The sequence below is a fragment of the Megascapheus bottae genome, chromosome 13 (assembly GCF_031878675.1).
Source record: "Megascapheus bottae isolate mThoBot1 chromosome 13, mThoBot2.hap1, whole genome shotgun sequence".
Lineage (NCBI taxonomy): Eukaryota > Metazoa > Chordata > Mammalia > Rodentia > Geomyidae > Megascapheus > Megascapheus bottae.
In genome coordinates this window covers 29,178,531-29,200,579 of record NC_143521.1, presented here as the reverse complement: position 1 = coordinate 29,200,579, position 22,049 = coordinate 29,178,531, and the positions used below count along the sequence as shown (strand labels likewise).

The following is a 22,049-nucleotide window of genomic DNA, read 5'->3' as shown; positions in this document are numbered from 1 at the left end:
AATAACATCAACAGAGAAACTTTATTTTTACAAAATAAAGTGAATGAACTAGACACTATCCAAGCCACACTGTCAAAAGAAATCTTATAAAGGTTTTCCTGTCAACACAGACAAGGGAAAACAGCAGGAGACACATAAACCAGAAGATGGACAGACAGACCCAGGTTAGAAAATGGAGAAAAAACAAATAGGGAAATGGATGTTAACAAGAGAGAAAAGATACTGAAAATCTCATATGAGCATCATCAATAAGCAACAGCAGATGCTTGAAGCACAAAGAACCACCAGGAAGACATCAAGAGTAAATCATCAACGTGTTTCCAATGACTATGCATAAACCAAGAACTGGAAGAGACATGTATAAAGTCCTATAGAAGATAATGGAGAATTACTACCAAGAACCTTCCTTTTTAAGTTTTTCAAAACAATAATTTAGCTATATAACATTGATTCTGTTTTCACAGACAAGAACACTATTGAAGTGTCTAGAATCTTATTAGACTCTGATCAAAAAATGGAAATTCTTCGACATTTTATTTGAAAATTTTCCTCACTATTTGACCAATAGCAGGAAAATTAGAGAAACATCAATTCGTACTGCCAGACCTACTGGTGACTAACCAAACCTTTCTCTGTTGTTTCTGACACACTGAGGATTGAGAACCAGTTGTTTGTAGGGCTGTGAACCCTAGTCTGGGAATATGAGCCAATTCTTCAGCAATGCTCCTGCATAGAAAAGTATTAGTCGGTTTTTTGTGATTCAGAAATCATGGTGATGGATATCTTCAAATATAAATTTCAATTTTACATTTATCTAAAATTATTTTAATTTATACTTAGAATTATTTTTATTTCATTAGTAAAATTACTTATTTTAAAATTATTTATATGCACTTTTATTTTAAAGTTAAATTTTAATTTTTTGCTGGTCATAGGGCTTGAACTCTGGGCCTGGATGCTTTTCCTGAGCTCCTTTTGTTCAGGATAGCACTCTATGATCTGAGCCATGGCTCCATTTCTGGCTTTTTCTGAGCAATTTTCTGTCTTGACTGGCTTTGAAATCTGATCAAAGCCAGTCCTGAGTACCTAAAATAACATTTTTTTTGCTAAAATTATTTATATTTAAAATGTTTATATATTTTTTTTATTTTTATTTTTTTGCCAGTCCTGGGCTTGGGCTCAGGGCCTGAGCACTGTCCTTGGACTTTCTCAAGGCTTAGCACTCTACCACTTGAGCCTCAGCACCACTTCCAGCTTTTTTTCTATGTATGTGGTACCAAGGAATCGAATCCGGGTCTTCGTGCATGCTAGGCAAGCACTCTACCACTAGGCCAAACTCCCGGCTAAAATGTTTATATTTTTTATTTGTACTTTTTACTTTATTTTATATTTAAAATTACTTATCTTTAACTTTTCTCTAAAGTAGGCTAAAAAATAGGCTAGTGAAAAAATTTTTTACAATTTTTTAAAATTGCAAACGACTTCAAAATTATTTTTTTAGAAATCTTCATTTGTATGTGAAATAAGTTTATATCAAAGTGGATACAAGATATCATTGTCCTTCAATGTGCTTAACTTTTGGCATTAGCATTTTCTACATGTATTTTGGGCTGCTGTTAAGAACTTGTAAGAACTGCAAAATTTCCAACTTTATTTTTGCTGAAGACTTCAGAAAAAATGGGACTAACACAGAATTCTTTTCTTCAAGGCAATTTTGATTACTAGCCTTTACCTTTTCCTGTAGTATGTGCTGTTGTTGAAAATTTTATTATTAAAATTACTCTTGTGATTGTAATTCTTTTAGAAAAAAGTTGCCTGAGAGTGAGAGTTAAAGTCCGACATGAGAGAACAGGGTAGGAGAGATGGGGCGGATGGCCTAGGGGAAACCACATTTGATGCTCTAGAGGGAGTGGGCAACTGTAACAAACCAAGGAACACTAGTAGTATCAAAGCATTAGACCTCACAGCGAATTTGATGTAGGGGAGGACTGTAACAAGGAAGACAGTCACAGAAGAAATTTCCAGAGTTTATGTGATAGGATAAAGGAATGAAACTGCTAATGAGTTTTTCATTGGTATGAAAACAGCTGAAGGGGTGTTAGGTTTGATCTGGCTTACCAGTTCAGACAATTATGGCATGCAGGGAATAGCAGGAGAAAGGAAAAGGGAAAGAGGAGGGAAGAGAGAAAGAGAAAGTGAAGAGAGGGAGGGATGGAGGAAAACACAGTAGATTTTCCCACTTTGATTTCATTTGCACCAAAATGTGTCTCATCTAACCTGAGGAGACATCTGACACTTACACCCACACTCTAATGTTAATATCAGTGCGGAATGTTTTCAGTTCTTAACCAAGACACTTTCATAGTTCTAGTATTGTTCAAAAGTTCAAGCCCAAACTTTCTTGAGATTGGGGGTCAAATTCTTTTTTTTTCTTTGTGGGCCATGGGGTTTGAACTGGACCCTGGGCACTGTCCCTGAGCTCTTTAGCTCAAGGCTACCCACCTACCCCTCCTCAGCCTCCTAGAATTATAGATGTAAGCTACTACGCCTGGCCTGGGGGGCAAACTCCTAATTGCGAGGCCCTGCAGAATCAAAAAGTCAAGCCAGGGCACATAGCTCACACCTGTAATCCTAGCTACTCAGGAGGCTGAGATCTGAGGATCAAAGTTCAAATCCAGCCTGGGCACAAAAGACTGTGAGACTCTTATCTCCAATTAAGACTAGAAAATGGGAAGTAGAGCTGAGGCTCAAGGGGTAGGGTGGTAGCCTTGAGCTGAAGAGCTTGGGGACAGCGACCAGGCCCGGAGTTCAAGCCCCAGGACCACCACCACCACCAACAACAACAAAAAGCCAAGTTATATACTTCTAATATACAGGGTGCAGTGAGGAACAGAACATGGCCTACTTCTTCTCCCCGCCCCCATCCTGCCCTGCTGCTCTCTTCACACCCTGGGGTGCCCTCTGCAAGTGTTAGTCATGCATGGGTCCTGATGGCCAGCCCACAGCCTTTGTCCAGCAGACTCGGAGGCACTTGGGTAACACCACCTTTCTGCATCCCTGAATCCCACTGGGATGACTTGGTGGTGGCAGTGGACTCTCAAGCCCAGACTCCACCTTACGGGGCCTTGCTTGCCAAGCTGCTAAGGGTATGTTGTCCTTGGGTGACTCTAAGCATGGTGCAGCAAGGTGAGAATAGCCTAGGCCTTCAGAGGATAAGGGATAAAGGATGGAGAAGGTGGTGGCTTTGGAAGCTTGCCAGTATATAGGAAGCCCACCCCAGAGGGGGAGACCTCATCAGCAACAAGGACAGATGAAGGCCCTAATGGTCCTAGGAGATTAGCAGAGGCCCAGATAACAATGGGGACAATGGCTGGCATCCCCAGGAAAGCACTAAAGTGACAACCACACATGCCCACCAGACGCCCCTTATGACTGACTTGCCACTTGTAGACCTGTGTATATAATAGGAAAGACCTGCTCTCAACTTCCCAGAACCTTTTAAAAGACGACTCTTGGTCCATCCAGACATTCCAGATGTGAAGAGATTGCCCACATATGAGATAGTAGAGGAAGAAAATCACACTTGCCCATCTGTTTTTAAAAACTATAGGCGTTTCTTCTGGAAGTGATTTTGAATGGTGTTGTTAAGACCACCTTTAGGTGACACAGCTGGAGTGACATCTATCAGGTTTTTCCATGGACTGGAGGATATGGAACAGAGGACCCTAGAGAAGAAGAGGGGACTGGCAAAGACGTTTTTCAATGACTGACACTGATTTGACATGTGGTATCTCAGCCCCTTGCTGTATATAGTGTTGACTGCACAAAGTACTTTTGATGTTTTGAAGTGCCTGATGCATTTTTAAGGTAGGAGTAGAAAAACAGCACATTTTCTAGAGGGCCTTTTGTTAAAATGCTTATGAAAGGTATTTTGGGAGGAGGAATGGTGCACCCCTCGAGTTGTAGGTATGGTGCTTGTGCCCTGGTTCCCAGGACTAAGAAATGCAAAGAGGGTCACATCAGTGCTTACAGTGAAGAGTAACACTGTCCCATTTTGTTCTACTTTCTTGTGTACACAGTGTACATAGAAGACAAAAGAATCCTAACTTACATTTACTTTTTCTAAATGTTAGAAAGGTTGCAGTGCATGACAAAAATGGATTTAGAAGACAAATTCTGTTTTGGATTAAAATTCTTAGAAATCGACTGAGGGCTCTATCAGAATTTCCCAAACACAGCTAAGGGTAAAAAGAACCATGATTCCTAAGGCAATGTGTGAATGGAAACTGTTGTAGACTGAGGGAGACTAAAGCATAGGAAGCCCTCAGAAAACTACTTGGTGCAGTGAGTATGGCTAAAAAGGTTTAATCGGCACTCTCTGAAGTATAGCTCTAGCAACATCCTCAGGAAGAAGAAAGGCAAAATTATACACACAGGCACCTATCTTGGTGTGTTCCAGGGAAAGAGCTGAGATTTATTACCAAGTGCGAGGCCCAAGTCACCTTGAGTTGGTGAGAGAACTGCAGAGTAGAAAAAGGAATTCTATGGATTCTTGTTGTGGGTAAGGACTAGATTCTCAATAAAGTTCATTGAAAGCTATAATTAAAAAGCTAGAATTGTTTTTTTTAGTTGCTCTTGCTAGACAAAGTTATCTTTAAACTGTTACCTGTAAGGCCTAGCACTGGTCACACAAACCTAGCTACTCCAGAGGCTGAGGATAGAAGTTAGAAGCCAGCCTGGGCAAAGAAGTCCCTGAGATGCTTAGCTCCAATAAACCACCAAAAAACCAGAAGTAGAGCTGTGGTTCAAAGTGCTAAGTGCTAAACTTGAAATGTTATTCCTTATACTCCAAAGGAGAATAACTGGGTATTAATTATAATCAACACTTACTAGCCAATGCCCAGTGGCTCACACCCGTAATCCCAACCACTCAGAAGGCTGAGTACCTATGAGGAGCAAGGTCTGAAGCCAACCCAGGTGAGAAAATCCATGAGAATCTACAATTAACCACCAAAAAATCTGGAAGTGGAACTGTGGCCAAGCATTAGCCTTGAGCAACAAAAGAGATGTGGTATATATATATATATATATATATATATATATATATATATATATATATATACTAACTTGCTAAAATGAACTCCCCTTGTACAAATAATTGGTGTCAATTAAAAAAATATATCAAAGTAAATTAATTAAACAAAAAGAAATAACTATGTAAGGTTCATCATTGGGTTTTCCTTTCTGTCTAAGCTCTCGATTCTATCAAGAAACTACAGCACATGTTACCTGTGGTCATTGTCACATAGATCCACAAACTTAAAAGTAGTCAAAGGTAGGGACGTGCAAGATGTTACAATACATACTTGAGGAAGTACACTAGTAAGATGTCCTGTGGACTAGCTAGGCACCCAGTAGATTGTGAATGTAATCTAGGCTACTTAAAGACCTAAGAACTGGCAAAAATGGCATGAAAGGGCAGTGAGATGAATCTCTAATTTACTACCAAAGAGCTGTGGCTCAAGTGGTAGAGTGACAGCACTCAGCCAAAAAAAAAAAAAAAATCAGGGACAGCTCCCAGGTGCTGAGCTCAAGACCCAGGTGTGAAAAGGAAGATTTTCTTTGTCTGTTCTTATTTCTAAGTTAGTATTTGGATTTTCACTTAGCTTTTCTGTTTAAGGATGGTGCTCTACCCCTTGAGTCACACCTCAAGTTTCAGCCTTTAGTTGGGTAACTGTAAATCAGAGTCTCTTCAGATTTGTCTGCCAACCCTGCCTTCAAATCTCAATTCTCAGCCTCCTAAGTGGCTAGGATCACCGGCATGAGCCACCAAGGCCAGGCCTCTTGACGCTGTTCTTTGAAATAAAGTCAGTGCACTCCATGGTTCATTTCTTCACTGCATGCCCAACTATATGGTATGTTCTACTCTGTGAAACAAATGAAGCACAAAGGGGTGCAACTTCACCACGATAGCAAGTAAGGGAACCCAGACTCTTCCAAGCACTACTTCAGTAACGCTGGCTAGTAATCAGGAGTGTACAACTTAATGGACTAAGAACTTCCCTTACCTGTGTGAGTCCGAACATGTTGGACATAATTGTTTTTTCTGTCGGAAAAGTAGTTGCACTTGCCACATGTGTACACTTTCCTTGGGAAATGGTTTCTTAAGTGTTTCCTCCAGTGATACTCGCTTACTGTCGTGTAAGTACAAATGATGCACTTGTAGACTCGCTCATTATCCCCAGCCCGGGTGTGGTGTTTCAAGTGTGCAGTATAGTGACCACAGCGGTCACAACGAATGGGGCCCTTGGAGAAATCGCCCTCTTCCGGAGTGGAAGAGCCAGATTCCCTGGCTTTGGCTTGCTTCTCGGCACTTTCTTCCACAAAAAACTTCTTGGCACTGTGAACTCTGATGTGGTACACAAACTGCTCCTCGGATTCTGCTTCATACTGGCATGGCTTACAGCGGAAGGGTTTGCTCTTTGAGTTCTTGCATTTGTCCTCTGCTCCAGGTGTTTCAGGAGGAAGCTCTTTAGTGGAGCTGTAGACTTCGGGGGCAGCTGATGAGGCCTCAAAACCAGGCTGTGGCTCTGCACTACCGAGCTCCACACTTTTCAGTTCCATGCTTCCTAGCCCATCAGAGCCCCCTTTCATTTTTCTTTTCTATTTTGTCTGTCCTGGGGCTTGAAATCAGAGCCTGAACACTGTCCTTAGGCTTTCTTCAAGGCTAGAGCTCTACCACTTGAGCCATAGCATCACTTCAGGCCTTTTCTATGTATGTGGTACCAAGGAATTCAACCTGGGTCTCCGTGCATGCTAGGCAAGCACTCTACCACTAGGCCATGCTTCCATCCCCATCCTTTCAGCCAATTCCTCAAGTCCTTCCCAGTTACTGAAAAGCTGTTATCCCCAACAGGCATCAACTCTGCCATCTGTCTCTCTTCCCCAACCAGATAATCACAGCAGCTGCCATTTACTTCCCCTGTTAAGGGCGACGTTTGCTAACATGATAAGCTGAGGGGCGGCTCAGCTTTGGAGAGGTCATGCAAGTCATACCTGTGGTTAGTTAAGGCCATGCCCATGTTGTCACTGCCGCTGAACAGACTTCCTCCTCCAGAAGACTGGCCCATCACTTGGGTAGCCAAAATTGCCTTCTGAATAAAGAACAAACAAAAGAGCACCTGTTAAAAACCAACTCTAAGAGGAAAACCAGAACACCATTCACACTCCTTGTGACTAAAACAACTGATTTTTTTAACACACTCTCTAAAATGCAATGTCATGCATTAAATACTAACAACAAACTTTGGAAACATTCCTGTGGAGTATGTGCTACTCAAGACTTAGGATGATCAAGATCCAGGATAGGCTGGGCACTGATGCCTCATATCTGTAATCCTAGCTACTCAAGAAGTTGAGATCCGACGATCCCGGTTCAAAGTTAGCCTAGGCAGGAAAGTCTCTAAGACTCTTATCTCGAATTAATCACAGAAAAAGCTATAAGGCTGTGGATGTGAATCTGTTTCAAATGGTAAACTGCTAGCCTTGGGCAAAAGGAGCCCAGGACAGAGTCCAAGACTGCAGTTCAGGCCCAGGACGGGCAATAAAAATAATAATGCAGGAGCATGACTATGTTTCAAAAAGCAATATATAATCTGGGTGCTGGTGGCTCACACATGAAATCCTAGCTACTCAGAAGGCTAAGACCTGAAGATCGCAGTTCAAAGCCATTTTGAGCAGTAAGGAGTTGTGAGACTCTCATCTCCATCAAACTACCAAAAAATGAGGAGGTCGAGCTGTATCTCAAGTAGTAGAGCGCTAGCTTTGAGCAAAAGAAGCTCAGGAACAATGCCCAGGTTCAAGCCCCAGGACTGGTTTAAAAAAAAAAAAAGTACCAACCTTAATTCTAAATTTTCTTTACTTAAATCACTCCCAAATCCTCATCTACAAAAAAAAAAATTATCAACTGTTTGAAATAACTCAATCATCAAGTAGGTCCACCATTGTCTTGCTAGTTTTCAAAACATTTTTCAAGGATGTGAGGGGGCAACGTGCGGCACCAAATTCCTCCGTGCCCCGCCGCCCGCGCGGCCTCGGCATCCGGCCATTTTCTCCAAATACCCAGCACAAAGCAGCTCTTTGGAGCTCGGGCGCTCCCGCTTCCTCTCCGCTCGGCCCGCGCCCGGCACGCAGTCACCCACAACTCGAGGAGCCGCCCCACGCCGTCCCGTCGCTCCTCCCCGGCCCCCCAACACCGCCAGCCCGCACAGAGCCGGCGGCGACACCTCCGCGCGCCCGCCGACCGGCCGCGGCTCCCCAGTCACTGTCCACCCCGCGGGGGGCTCCGCCCGCGCCTCGGAGCGGACTCCACGCGCCGGGCCGACCAGGAGCCCCGGATCCACGGGCAAATATCAGGACTGGGGCCTCGAGCAGCTCCGCTCTCGGCGTCCGAGGTCGCGATCCGAGTCGCGAGCGGCCCAGCTCCCGTCGCCGCCGCTGTATCGGCAGATCAGCCCTGGACAGCGCCTCGCGCCGCGTCCTCTGCGCCCTCCCCCACCCCGGCGGCCCCCGGCCTCGCGCGCGCCTCACCGGCCTTCCTCGGCTCCCTGGGGCGCGCGGGGCCTGCGCCGCCGCTCCCGCTCCGACTACTTTTCTCTGTCGCTGGAGTTTCGGGAGAGAGGAGAAAAGTCAGGCGTCCGGGACTGAGAAGACACAGCCTGCTCAAGCCTCCGGCCCTCGATCTGCCGTCCCAGCCGCCGCCGCCAACCGGGTCTTGTGCCCGGGGCCTTGGCGGCGCTCCGTCTGCTGTTGCGCCGCGAATTTGAAGTAGCCGCGCTTTTTACCACAGGACGTTGCGCCCCCGCCACCGGCCGGCGTCGGAGCGGCCACCTGTCGGACACGCTCCCTCTGCCGTCCGCGCGCGCCCCAGGCCACGCCCCTTTTGCCGCCCGCGCGCGCCCCAGGCCACGCCCCCTCTGCCGCCCGCGCCTGCGCATGTCCGTTAGGCGCTCCCTTTGCGAAGCCCTCCAGAGCGAGAACACGGGAGACCCGCCTAATCCTCCTGCCCCGAGGTCATTAAAGGGGCGGAGCACACACTTCCTCAATTTCTTTTATAAACCGACAAAAAATACTGCCTTTAGACCTGGCTGAGTGTAGAATAGAGTTGTTACTAACTGCAGCGCGGGGCGCCGCTGGCTCAAGCCTGCCATCCTAGCTGCTCCGAGGCCAAGAGCCAAGGATCTCGGTTCAGCCTTGGGTGAAAACCTAAGGAACAACACTCAGGCCCTAGATGCAAGCCTCAGTAGGCATTAAAATAAATGAAAGTAAAAAGAACCGGTGCTGGTGGGTCACGCCTGTAATTGTAGCTACTGAGGAGATTGAGATCTAGAATCGTGCTTTTTAAGGCTAGACCCAGCTGAAAAGTCCTGTAAACCTTTATCTCCAAAAAGCCGAAGAGCTTTAAGTGGAGCTATGGTTGAAGTAGTAGAGTGCCAGCTAGATTTAAGGGGAAATAAAAATCTCAGACAACACCCAAGCTCTGAGTTCAAGTGTTATGACTGGAACAAAAAAAAAGAAAAACTGGCGCCAGTGACTCATTACCTGTTATTTTAGCTACTGAGAGGGCTGAGATCTGAGGATTGTGGTTCCAAGCCAGGCCAGGGAAGCAATGTCTATGAAACTTTATCTCCAATTAACCACTAAAAAAGTCTGACGTGGAGCTGTGGCTCAAGTGGTGGAGTGCTAGCCTTGAGCACGAAGAATCTCAGGGACAACAACCAATCCCTGAATTCAAGCCTCCAGACCAGCAAAAAAAAAAAAAGAAGAGAATATATATATATATATATGTATATATATATATACATATAAATTATTCTGGTCCAGAGGCTTGAACTCAGAACTAGGATGCTGTCCCTGAGCTTTTTTTGTTTTTGTTTTAAACTCAAGACTATCACTTTACTACATGAGCCACAGCCCCACTTTGGGCTTTAGGTGTTTAATTGGAGATTACAGTCTCAAGAACTTTCCTTGGAACCGCGGATCCTCAGATCTTAGCCTCCTGAAAGGCTAGGATCACAAGCTTGAGCTGTGGGCACCAGACTAACCCCTTCCCCCCTTCTTGGTTGCTTAGAAAAGAGTTTAATTTTATTTAAACCACGTTAATGCTACACGTTAATGTTGTTTTAAACGTTGGTGTGACTTCAAGGTTTATGTTATTTAAAAGTTGAGGTACAACATGTCCATCCTGGTGGTGAAAGATTGCTTGCCTTTAAAACTTGGGGCCTTTTTCCGATGTCCATATTTCCAGGAAGTAGTTCTAGTCCCCTCTCCAAGTCACTTCATATGCCAGAGAAGACCCAGGTCTCTGAAAGCTTTCCTAGCCACAAAAATTTCCATTACTTAGTTAAAAGTTAACTTAAGGGCTGGATGTAGCTCAGAGACAAAGCGCTTGCCTCACAGCACAAGGTCCTGGGTTCAATCCCCAGTACCAAAAAAGACAAAAGAGAAATCCATTAAAAAGTTAATTTACAATATTGTTTCCACAGTTCAAGCCTCATGACCGAATGTGTGTGTGTGTATAGTCTGACATGATGGTGCATGGATCTCGAATTGGAGGCCAAGGTAGGCTACAAGCAAGATCCTGTGCCAAATGATCAGATACATCTATGTGAGATGAAGTGGTAGAGTGTCTCCCTAGGAAGCTTGAAGATTTCAGTTCAAACCTCAGTACTGCTGGGGGGAAGGAAGGAAAGATTTTCCATAGAAATTATGAAAAGTCATTGGCCTGGGAGGCTGGAGTCTCCAGCTACCAGTTTTTTCCCCAAACTGAGTCCTTTTCCATCTCAGAATTGTAGTCAATAGCATTTTCTGTTTAAGCTTGGAGGTGGAGGGGGCGGGGGGATGTGTCTTCCAATTGAGCCACGCCTCCACTTCCGGTACTGTTAAAAAAAAAGAAGTGTTCAGAATTCGAGTGGAGACGATCTAGAAGCGATTTTTAGGACCAGCAAGTTTAGAGAAGAAGCCTCTGACTGTCCAGACCAAGGTCGAGAGAGGGAGAAGACCCTAGAGGCTTTGGGGAGGAGCAAGGGGCGGGGCCCGGCTCCGGGGCCCCGCTGATTGGCTCGTCTGGAAGTCAGTTACGGGGGAGGGACTGAAACTTAGGCCTCGCGACGACGATCCCTCGTCCGGTGGGGCCTAATGGCAGAAGTTGTTTCCGGCTCCCACCCGCCGCCTGCTTTTCCTTGAATCTAGAAACTGATCTTCGCCGTCTTCGTTTGCCGGGGAGAGGCGCCTCTGCCTTGCTGTCCGCCGTCCTGCAGCCGGGGAGCAGGGAGGTGGAATTGTGGAGCGGGGGTGCCCCGCCCCCTCGGCTCCCGCTCCCTTTTTCTCTTCAGAGCCCCACCCACCCTCCTGCCCTTCGGTCCACTCCCTCTCCCCCTACTTGCTCCTCCGCCGTTCCTCCCCCACCCCCAGCCCACCACCCACGACGCGCGTCCTCCCCTCGGCGTGGTACCGTCCCGTTCCTCGCACGCCGTCCCGACCCCGCGCGTCCTCCCCGTCCCCTGGGCACGGTGCGGTCGCTTCCCCGCGCGCCCGTCCTGTCCCCCAGGCTCGGTGCCGTCCCGACCCCGCGCGTCTTCCCCGTCCCCTGGACTCGGTGCCGTCCCGACCCCGCGCGCCCGGGCGCGGTGCTGCCGCGTCCCCTCGCGCGCAGAAGCGGTCCTGAGGGGCGGCCGGGCAGCCGGGATGGCGAGGCCGGTGCTGCGCCTGATGCTGTTGCTGCTGACGGGGGAATTGACCGGTAATGCGCATTACGAGGCCTGGAGACGGGAACTCCACCAAGGAGCCCCCTAAGGGGCTCACCAGACCTCGGTTGCGTGGCACAGCCGAGCTCTGGACAGCCCTGGCGACTGTACAGAACGCCCGTTACTGGCGGTTCCCCCTGGCCCTATAGGGTCGGCAACGCGAAGTGGGGAGCCGGGGCAGAGAAGCTAGGCATCTTGCTTGGAGTTCGCTGCCAGTTCCTTTTGGGTGGCATTCGCTGTCTGCTCTGGTTGCCTTAATGCAAGTGATCCGGTGCTGGGCTGGACGCTGTCTAAGAGGTCAGCTGGCATTAGGAGCTGGGAATCTTGTGAGAAAGGACTTCACACCGGTGACACTGACACCTGCACTCTCACTTGGCTCATCTGTCCCCGCATAGCTGGCATCCTGGCATCTACCATTGGAGCCACATTTATAAGCCCTGCTGTTAAGCTTTGTGTTTATTTTTTATCTGCAGAGGAAAAGACTTACTGGAAACCCATAAGAATTTACTCTATTTTTGTAACTTGGCTTCTGAGTCCTTCAAAGTAAGAGTAAACCGAATGTTCTTCTCATGTGCCTGTTAAGAAGTCCCAGTGCCTGGGAATATGGCTTAGTGGTAGAGTGCTCACCTAGCCTACATGATGCCTTGGGTTTGATTCCTCAGTACCACATAAACAGAAAAGGCTGGAAGTGGTGCTGTGGCTCCAGTCGTAGAGTGCTAGCCTTGAAGCTCAGGGGAAAAGAAATGGGGTGTCTTTATGAAAGTTTGGTAACCTGATTTCAGTGCCAATCCACAAATAATGAAAGCTAAATTAAAGTTTACTAGTTTTTTGTTTTTGTTTTGCCAGTCCTGGGGCTTGAACTCTGGGCTTGAGCACTGTTGGGCTTTCCTCAAGGTAAGCACATCTATTACATGAGCCACAGCACCACTTCTGGTTTGTATTCTATGTATGTGGTACCAAGGAATCAAACCCAGGTCTTCGTGCATGCTAAGCAAGCACTCTACCACTAGGCCAAACTCCTGACCCCCAGGTTTACTGGTTTTGCCTGACAAAATGAGGGTGTTATGCAGTTGCTTCAGGAAATAGTCTTACAGCCAAGGGGAAGGTGTGTTTTGGGGCTTGCAGTCACAGTCTCATGCTCTTGCTTACCTTCCTTGCTTACGGATGGCTGCTACCATTTATGACACAGTTCTGGTCCAGCATTTTTCTGGTTAATTGGAGACAGTCTCAAAAGTTTTCTGCTCAGGCTGTCTTTGAATTGTGATCCTTCAAGGTCTCAGCCTTCCGGGCAACTAGGATTATTGGCAGTGAGAACAGTGCCTAGTGAGAACAGGCTATTAAAGGAAAGCCCAGCCAAATACTGTTGGCTTACACGTGTAATTGTATTTACTTAGGAGGCTGAGACCTGGAAAATCAAAGTTTTGTGCACAGTACCAAAACACACACAAAAAGAAAGCCCATAGCTGGGCTCACATCTGTAATTCTAGCTACTCAGGAGGCTGAGATCTGAGGATCGAGGTTCAAAGATAGCCAGCAGAAGGAAAGTCCATGGGACTCTTTTATCTCTAAAAAACAAAAAAACAAAAAAACAAAAACTACCAAAAAGGCAAGAAGTGAAGCTATGGTTCAAGTGGTAAAGTGAGTGTTAGCCTTGAGCAAAACAAACTTCAGGGTCAGCACCCAGAACCAGCACAAACACAAAAAAAATAGTTTAAAAAATAGTTCAAGCTCCAGGACTGGCACACACACACACACACACACACACACACACACATGCACACACGCACACCAAAGCCCAACCCAGCAGCCTGAGCTTCAGGGTGTACATGCTGAGGTGTGACGTGGGGCTGGATGGTGGCCTTTGGTATAATCTAGATGGTGCTGACATTAGTTTGTGTGGTTGAATTTCTTGCTGTTCCGAATGTTCGTCCACTCTCATGGAAAGATAAGCAGAGGAGCGTGGAAACCTTGCCTGGCGCTCTAAAGATGTTCTTGGGTTCCCTCCCAAGGGAAGTGGGCTGGGAAAAACAGTACAATTAAAAGGAAAAGAACACATGCATAAATGAGAGTATTCTGGTGGATAAAGTGAACTCATTCTGGGGCTGATACTACAGTTGGGAGCATATTTACATACCTGTTCCTGTTATGTGTATTTTTTAGGAAAAGAATATACAGATAAGCTAGGAATCTCATTTTCTGAAAACGTTTATCAGAACAATTCATGAGGTACATTTTTTTTTTTACCTTGCAGCCTTTATGCAGCCTGTATTTCGTCCTAACCCACCTATAGAATATAGAACGGTAAGTCAGAAACCACTGGTAGCCGGGTGCCGTGGCTCACACCTGTAATCCTAGCTACTCAGGAAACTGAGATCTGAAGATTGTGGTTCAAAGCCAGCCCAGGCCCTAAAAAAATCTGTGAGCCTCTTATCTCCAGTTTACCACCAGAAAACCAGAAATGGTGCTGTGGCTCAAGAGATAAGGCAGTAGCCTTGAGTTGAAGAGCTCAGGAACAATGTCTAGGCCCAGAGTTCAAGCACCATGACTGACAAAAGAAGAAAAGAAAAGAAAAAAAGAAAGAAAGAAACTGGGCTGGGAGTTTGGCCTAGTGATACAGTTCTTGCCTAGCATGTACAAAGACCAGGGTTCGATTCCTTGGTACCACATACATAGAAAAAAGCCATAAGTGGTGGTGAGGCTCACGTGGTAGAGTTCTAGCCTTGAGAAAGTCCAAGGAGTGCTCAGGTCCTGAGCTCATCCCAGGACTGGCGAAAGAAAGAAAAAAGAAAGAAAGAAAGAAAGAAAGAACTTATATTGTTCTAGTGACTTGTCACTAGAGAGAGAATGAGGGTATATGGGGTCTTGAAGTCAGATCCTACAGTCTTAACATTTGAGCCACACCTCATGCCTCCACTACCAGAAGAATTTTTTTTATAATGTTGATTTTCTTTGAAATCCACCAGTAATCACTGAGCACTTATTGCATATTGTACCCTTCAGAAATTACAACTCAAACTAGAGACAGGAAGAGATGTTCTCTTTTTTACTTTTTGTGTGTATGTGTATGTATTTGTTAATAATGGTTTGAACTTGGGCCTGAATGCTGTCCTTGAGCTTTTTCACTCAAGGCTAGTGCTCTACCATTTGAGCCACAGCTCCACATCTGGCGTGTTGGTGGTTAATTAGAGATGAGTCTGATAGACTTTCTTGCTCAGGCTGGCTTTGAACCATAATCCTCAGTTCTCAGCCTCCTATGTTAGCTAGGGTTGTAACATGAGCCACTGGTATACATCTTCAGGTCACTCTTTAATCATGCTATCCTTTTCTCTTTTCTAGCCAAATTGTGCTCAGTATAGGCTGCCAGGATGTCCCAGGGACCTTAACCCCGTCTGTGGAAGTGACATGGCCACTTATGCCAATGAATGTACACTGTGCTTGAAAATCTGGTAACATGATTTTATCTCTAAATCTATCTCAATATATTTCTGTGTCAGTAATAGGGCTTGAACTCAGGATTTCGTGCTTTCATTTGGTGCTTTTGTTGTTGTTGTTGTTCAAAGCTGGTGCTCTAGCACTGGAGTCACACCTCTGCTTAAGGCTTTTTGCTAGATAATAGGAGATAGAGTCTTTTAGGTTTGTCTGCCTGAGCTGACTTTGAACTGAGATCTTCAGATGTTAGCCACCTGGATTACAGGTATGAGGCACCAGCACCCAGTTTGGTAACATTTTAAAGCTGAAGACTAGGTAAGTTTTCTTTGCTCTTTTTTGTATTTTTGGTGGCCTGAAATTTAGACACATGCCTTCTTGCTCACTAGCCAAGTGTTCTTTCACTTGAGCCACAGGTTTTCTTCATTTCTTTCTTGGAAAGATCACTTTCCATAAAAAGGATTCTTCTCATATATCAGAATCTCATGTAACACAAGTAGTTCTTCTCAGTCTTCAGAGTGCATTTAAGAAGATGTGTTTCCAAGTCTAAGACAGTGAAATGTGTGATTCACCAACCAGGACCAGGTAATTTAGACAATTTGCTATCTATGAAAGCACAGTTTTCTTCGATTGAGAGTATATTTAAGGTTGAGGAATGGCTCAAGTGGTAGAGCAACTTCTTAGTAAGCAGAAGGAGTTGAGTTCAAACCCTAGGACTGCCAAAAGCCCTAGGTAAAAGCATCTGGTGGCACATGCTTGGAATCCCAATGAATTCCATCCAGAAGATGGAATCTCATCTTCTGAGGAAGATGGCTAAGGAAGGAGGTTCTTGAGTTTGAATCCAGTCTGAACTAACATAGGTAACATAATGAGATACTATTATCAATGGAAAATGAGAGGCAGTAAGTGTGTGTGCTAGGGAGGAAAGAAAAGAAGAGGAAGGGGAAGGGAGGGAGAAGAGAGAAGAAAGGCTGGGGAATGTATCTCAGTGGTAGAGCATTTGTCTTGCATGTTTTAGGCCCTGGGTTCAATCTATAGCACTAGATATCTACACTCACACAAATTAAAACAACATTGGAGAGTTAAATTCTATGGAAGATTACATTTTCTTTTAAATTTAGAGGATGGAAACTGGGTACCGGTGGCCTACATCTATAATCCTAGGTACTCAGGAGGCTCAGGTCAGAGGTCTTGGTTCAAAGCCATCTAGGCAGAAAAACTCATGAGATTCTTTTCTCTGATTAACCAACCAAAAACCACAAGTGGAGTTGTGGCTCAAGTGATAGACCTCCAGCCTCAAGTGGAAAACAAGCTAAACAGTTCCCAGACCCAGAGTTTAAGCCTCGGCACTGACAATAAATAAAGAACCCAAGTTAGAAGGGATGTGGGCAGACCTACATAGCCTCTACAATAACAGCAGTGAAGAACCTAGACTTACTAAGGCGCACATAGTGGGGTGCTCAGCACTGAGCATGTGCTACTGGTGTTCCTCATCTAGCTGCTTGCCACTGCATGGTCCATTCTCTGATCCAAATCATTTGTTTTTTTCTTGCCCATCTCAGGGCCTAGGCATTCTTCCAGTGCTTCTTTTACTCAAGGCTGGCTAGCACTCTACCACTGAAGCTACAACACCACTTCTGGCTTTTTCTGTTCATGTGGTTCTGAGAAACCCAGGACTTCATGAATGCTAAGCAAGCACTCTACCGCTAAGCCACATTCCCAGCCCTGACCGAAATCTCAACACACTTAGGAGACCAGGTCCTGTGCTTTAGGGCTTGGAAAAACATGATATATTGGGGCAGTGATATTCTTAGATATTTAGATATTCTAGATATTGGTGATATTCTTAGATATTTCTCTTCTCCTCCCCCCCCCACTTTTTTTTTTTTTTTTTTTGCCAATCCCGGGGCTTGAACTCAGGGCCTGTGCACTGTCCCTGAGCTTCTTTGTACTTAGGGCTAGTGCTCTACCATTTTAGCCACAGCACCATGTTTTGCATTTTCTGAATATTAGAGAAAAGAGTCTTCATTGACTTTCTTCCCTGGGTTGGCTTTGAAACCGCAGTCCTCAGCCTCCTGAGTAACTAGGATTACAGACGTGAACCACTGGTACCTGGCTAGATATTTCTTAAAAACAGGATTAAGTGGGGTGGGGAGAGTGGTCTAGTGGTAGATGCTTGCCTAGCATGCATGAAGGCCCAGGTTCAATTCCTCAGTACCACATATGTAGACGAAAGGCCAGAAATAGTGCTATAGTTCAAGTGGTAGAGCTTCAGCCTTGAAAAAGCCCAAGGACAACACCCAGGCCCTGAGTTCAAGCCCCAGGACCAGCAAACAAAATTTTTTTTAAAATAAGTAATTATAGCCTAGAAGTAACCTGATACAGATAACAAGATGGTATCTGTCTGGTAGGTGATATCATTTTTCTGCTTGTTCTGTTTGTAGGGAGGATGGTCATGATATTAAAATCATCCGCAATGAACCGTGCTGAAGGAGGCAGTTTCAGAAGACAGGGTGGAGAGACCATCTTCTCCCACAACCCACAAATCTATTCCCTGAATTAATCTTTTCCTATATGTCTTTGTATAAGATTGTTAACCCACCTCTTCTAGAAGGAGGTGTGAAAGACAGACAGGTGTAGTGATGGATAATTAAAAACAAATCCTTTTTTTTAGCTTCTTCCCTTTAGCTCATTGCTTTATTTAATTGGAGTAAAATCAAAATTAAGCCAGGCACTGCCTGTAATACAGCTATTTAGGAAGCTAAAATCTGCAGATTGAAGGTAGAAACCAGCCTAGGACTGAAAGTCCGTGAGACTGCTATCTCCAGTTAACTACCAAAAAGCCAGAAGTGGAGCTGAGGCTCAAGTGGTAGCATACCATCTTTGAGCCAAAAAGCTAAGAGACAACACCCAGGCATTGAGTTTAAGCCCCCAGTACTGACGCACACAAATCAAAATTAAATCCAGTTATAGTTGTTTTCTGTTGAAAATGCTATTCCCATATAGGGGAGCAGACTTGACCTCCATGCCATTTTCCACAGGGCCTGAAAATTAAATGATCATTGTACTGGTCAACAGGAAGAAAGAAAATAAATTCATGTAATGCAAATTTTATGTGACGTAGGTGCCTTCAATAAGGAAGTGACCCAAAGATGAGTTTAGAGTGGAAAACTGAAGAACTGAACTATACAGAGAACTGATGATAAGCTAGTAGATAAAGGAACTAGAGTAGTGCTGGGATACGTGTTTTACATGGAACCACAATTCCAGCACTAGTTCCGCTTGCTTTTTCTCCATTACTGGGGCTTGATCTCAGGGACTGGAACAGTTCCTTAGCCTTTTTGCCCAAGGTTTGTTTTCTACCACAGTTCTACTTCCATTTTTTTTGATAGTTTATTGGAGATAAGACTCTCATAGACTTTCCAACCAGGGCTGGCTTCTAACTATGATTCTCGGATCTTAGCCTCCTGCTGCAAGGATTACAGACATGTAGCAGCTGCTTTTTTAAAAAAAGTTTTTCCTTTTGAAAATGTATGTATAAAGGTAATACGCAGAAGGATTATAATTATATAAGGCTCCAGGCATTCTCTAAGAACTCCTCTTTGAAAAGAGTATAGACTCACAAAGGCAAAAACAGATTTGTCTAAGATTATAGAATACTTCTAAAACTGGTTGCTCATGCCTGTAATCCTAGCTACTCATGGAATCTGAGTATTATGGGTCAAAGCTAGCTGGGGCAGAAAAGTCCCGGAGACTCCTATTTCTAATTAACCAACAAGAGGTGGAGATGTGGCTCAAGCCATTCAGCATCATCCTTGGGTAAAAATGCTAAGAGTGCAAGTTACTGAGATCAAGCCCTAGTATCTGTACAAATAAAACAGATCCCCAAATCTGAAGTCTTTGTCTCCAAATTTCCAGTCCTCAGAGGCAATGAAATGGGAAATTACTATTCATTGTCTTATTACATAGTCCAAGATGGTCTCAAACTTGCAATCCTTCCCTCTCAACTTCCCAAGTGCTGAGATTAAAGGCATGTACTACCACACCCAACTGAAGTAGGAAGTTAAATCACATAAATATGCCTCAACACTTGTCCTGTAATAATTTTTGCCTTAAAAGTTTAAAAAATAAAATCTAGTCTATGATTTGTGGAAATTAAAAAATCTATTTCTCTATAGAAGCATATCAAATTAAAAGTCTTGGCCATCACTCCCTGTGTAAGACTTTCTGTATCTCTGACTCACTTTGTTTCTATTTTCTCTCTCTCTCTCTCTCTCTCTCTCTCTCTCTCTCTCTCTCTCTCTCTCTCTCTCTCTCTTTCTCACACAAACACACACACACACATACACACACACGTATGGACACTTGCAAACATACAACCTATCCTGTAAAATTTCTTTTATTCTTAAATATTGGATTTCATTGCTTTATAATTTATATTTTAAGTAGTTGTAAACGGGGTTTTTAATCCCTCAAGTCAGAATATGAATGCAGTGCATCTTGGTCAGTGTCACCCCTTCCATTCTTCTCCATCTTTTGGATTTATTTTTCATGTCAAAATATTTTGAGGTGGCGCTGTTTTTTTTCAGAATTTTGTTTTTGTTTTTGTTTTATGGTAATAATTGAATCCAAGGCCTTGAACATACTTAACCCAAATTCTGCTATTGATCTTTACCCCAATCTTCTATTCATTTTTTTTTTGGTCAGTCATGGGACTTAAACTCTGGGCCTGGGTACTGTCCCCAAGCTCTTCAGCTCAAGGCTACCCCCCTACTCCTGGGCCTGGGCGTTGCCACTTCGGGTTTTCTGGTGATTGATTGGAGATAAGAGTCTCACAGACATTTTAGTGCCTGGCTGGCTTTGAACTGCGATCCTCAGATCTCAGCCTCCTGAGTAGCTAGGATTACAGGCGTGAGCCACCACACTGGACTTCAATTTTTTTTTTTTTTAAAGAATAGCATAGCATCCTATGCTAACACGGATCATTTTTCCCTCACTAAATAATGTTGGATGCCTTCTCTGCACACCCATCCTTTTTATTTGTATGAACATTCCATAGAAGTTTATCACACAGCTGGAATAGTGCCAGCTTTCTTCATAACAGTAATGTATGCAATCACATGCTCTCCAGTAAACAAACCTCAGCTCTTTTCTGCTCCCCCACTGGGTGATAGGAGCAGCAGCATTCCATCTGCTCAGTCAGACATACTGCAACTCAGATTTGTACTCATCCTTTTAAAATTTTTGGTGCAATTACTCAGGGCAATGTCCTCTAGCTAATCACTCAACGCAAGCACTCTACCATTTTAGCCACAACTGCTTCTGGCTCTTGGTGGTTAAATGGAGATACGAATCTCACAGACTTTCCTGCCCAGTCTTGTCTTTGAACCTGGATTCTCAGATCATAGCCTCCTGAATAGCTAGGATTACAGACAGAATCCACACCTGCCTGGCTTATAGCTAGCCTCTTTCCTTTTGGAAGTATTTTCATTATTAAAGAACCATGAAGTGATTTACCTGAAGTACATGGTGAAGTCTGTATCCAGCAGTCCATGGGGAGTTCTGCACAGAGGTTCTATCATGGTATCTTTAGGGCCTTGGACAGGGTCTAGCACAGCACACATTCGTCACATGAAAAAGTAGCCCAGGAGGCTCATAAAATAATGACAAGAAAACCACTAGCCCTATGAAAGGCCTTCCTTCTCTGAGAACATGCAGGATGCCTCAACATATCACAAGATACTACCTACCACCAAGGAAAAAAAGGCTTTGGCTCTTGTCTGCCATTGCATCTCATTTTCTCTCTTTGTTGCACTGAAGGAAACCAACAACAAATGCCTGAATGATTTTGGACAGTACTGAGGGCAAACTTAAAAATCAATTTTGGGGATTGGAGACTTGGTTCAGGTAGTAGAGCACCAACCAATGAACAAACACAAGTGTCAGTGTGTTCCAGTCCGAGTCATGGAAAAAAAAAAACTAATTTGGAGAAGGATAGAGAAACCGACGGAAGAGGTCACACTGATCAAGATGTAAAGATGCAAAATGCTCATAATCTGGCATGAAATTGAAACCCCTTTGGACAACAAGAACTGATTTCTATCTCTTTGTTGTTGTTTACATCTTTGCTGGAGGAGGCACTTTTTGTTGTTTCTCTGAGATAAGGTCTCAGTATCTGTGGAGGACTGAGCTGAGGCCAGTTCTGTTCTGATGGCTTCTGTACTCTGTGGCCAGCAAGGACATTTAGGAAAGCAAGGACATTTTCACAGGAGACTGAACTTCAGGCAACAACACAGACAGCATAGTTAGATTCAAATCTGCAGTCCTCAGGTATACACGCCCCGCAGGTGCTTCATGGGAGGTCTCCTAGGTCAGAAGCCTCAAAGGAAAGGGCCCACACTTTGCTATATGGGAGCATTCTTTAAAAAAAAATAAGGTCTCACTGTATACTGTCAGCTGCCCTCAAACTCATGATCCTCCTGCCTCAGCGTCCTAAAAACAGATTACAAGCATGTACCACCACCCATAAAGTATTATCCTTCATGAAACAAACACATACACACAGGTCTCTTCAGAGAATACAAAGGAAAGTCCTGGAAGTTCTGCTTGGGTACATATACCTACCACACACCACACACACACACACACACACACGTGGAAGTAAGAGTGTCTCCACCTTTTCTGCTTGGGCTAGCAGTTATCCTGAATTATCAGCCTCTTGAGTAGCTAGGATTACAGTCATGAACCACCCTTGCCTGGCCATGCTTTCTGTTCTTTTTAAGAGAAAAAGGTAGGGGCTGGGAGTTTGGCCTAGTGGTA

The 22,049-nt window shown here is 44.6% G+C and overlaps 2 protein-coding genes across 5 annotated transcripts in view; one reads left to right on the top strand and one right to left on the bottom strand.

Annotated features, from left to right (window-relative positions):
* The window catches only part of LOC150055730 (RE1-silencing transcription factor-like), a 55,290-nt gene extending 46,441 nt beyond the window's left edge, over nucleotides 1-8,849 (bottom strand). For all 3 annotated transcript variants that reach the window (XM_090343554.1, XM_090343553.1, XM_090343552.1), the window contains exons 1-2: nucleotides 8,590-8,849; nucleotides 6,069-7,154 (exon numbers count right to left, since the gene is read on the bottom strand). In XM_090343554.1, the coding sequence (XP_090199680.1) occupies nucleotides 6,069-6,654 (586 nt within the window). In that variant the 5' untranslated portion in view covers nucleotides 6,655-7,154; nucleotides 8,590-8,849. The remainder of the gene's footprint in view (nucleotides 1-6,068; nucleotides 7,155-8,589) is intronic.
* A 2,798-nt stretch (nucleotides 8,850-11,647) lies between these two features.
* Spink2 (serine peptidase inhibitor Kazal type 2) lies at nucleotides 11,648-17,903 on the top strand. 2 transcript variants are annotated; one of them, XM_090343533.1, is made up of 4 exons: nucleotides 11,648-11,800; nucleotides 14,056-14,105; nucleotides 15,141-15,250; nucleotides 17,675-17,903. In XM_090343533.1, exons 1-4 carry the CDS (start codon nucleotides 11,746-11,748, stop codon nucleotides 17,718-17,720), a joined length of 261 nt encoding a protein of 86 aa, XP_090199659.1. In that variant the 5' UTR covers nucleotides 11,648-11,745; the 3' UTR covers nucleotides 17,721-17,903. The 2 variants fall into 2 exon arrangements, with proteins under 2 accessions (XP_090199659.1, XP_090199660.1); XM_090343534.1 differs by lacking the exon at nucleotides 11,648-11,800 and adding an exon at nucleotides 11,882-12,101.
* Nucleotides 17,904-22,049: the final 4,146 nt, after the last annotated feature.

What these genes read in the sequence shown, in the direction of transcription:
- Spink2 (XM_090343533.1), top strand. Translation starts at nt 11,746, where the DNA reads ATGGCGAGGCCGGTGCTGCGCCTGATGCTGTTGCTGCTGACGGGGGAA. An exon ending in GCTGACGGGGGAATTGACCG is followed by an intron (nt 11,801 to 14,055) that starts GTAATGCGCATT and finishes TTTACCTTGCAG; the next exon opens with CCTTTATGCAGCCTGTATTT. An exon ending in ACACTGTGCTTGAAAATCTG is followed by an intron (nt 15,251 to 17,674) that starts GTAACATGATTT and finishes TTCTGTTTGTAG; the next exon opens with GGAGGATGGTCATGATATTA.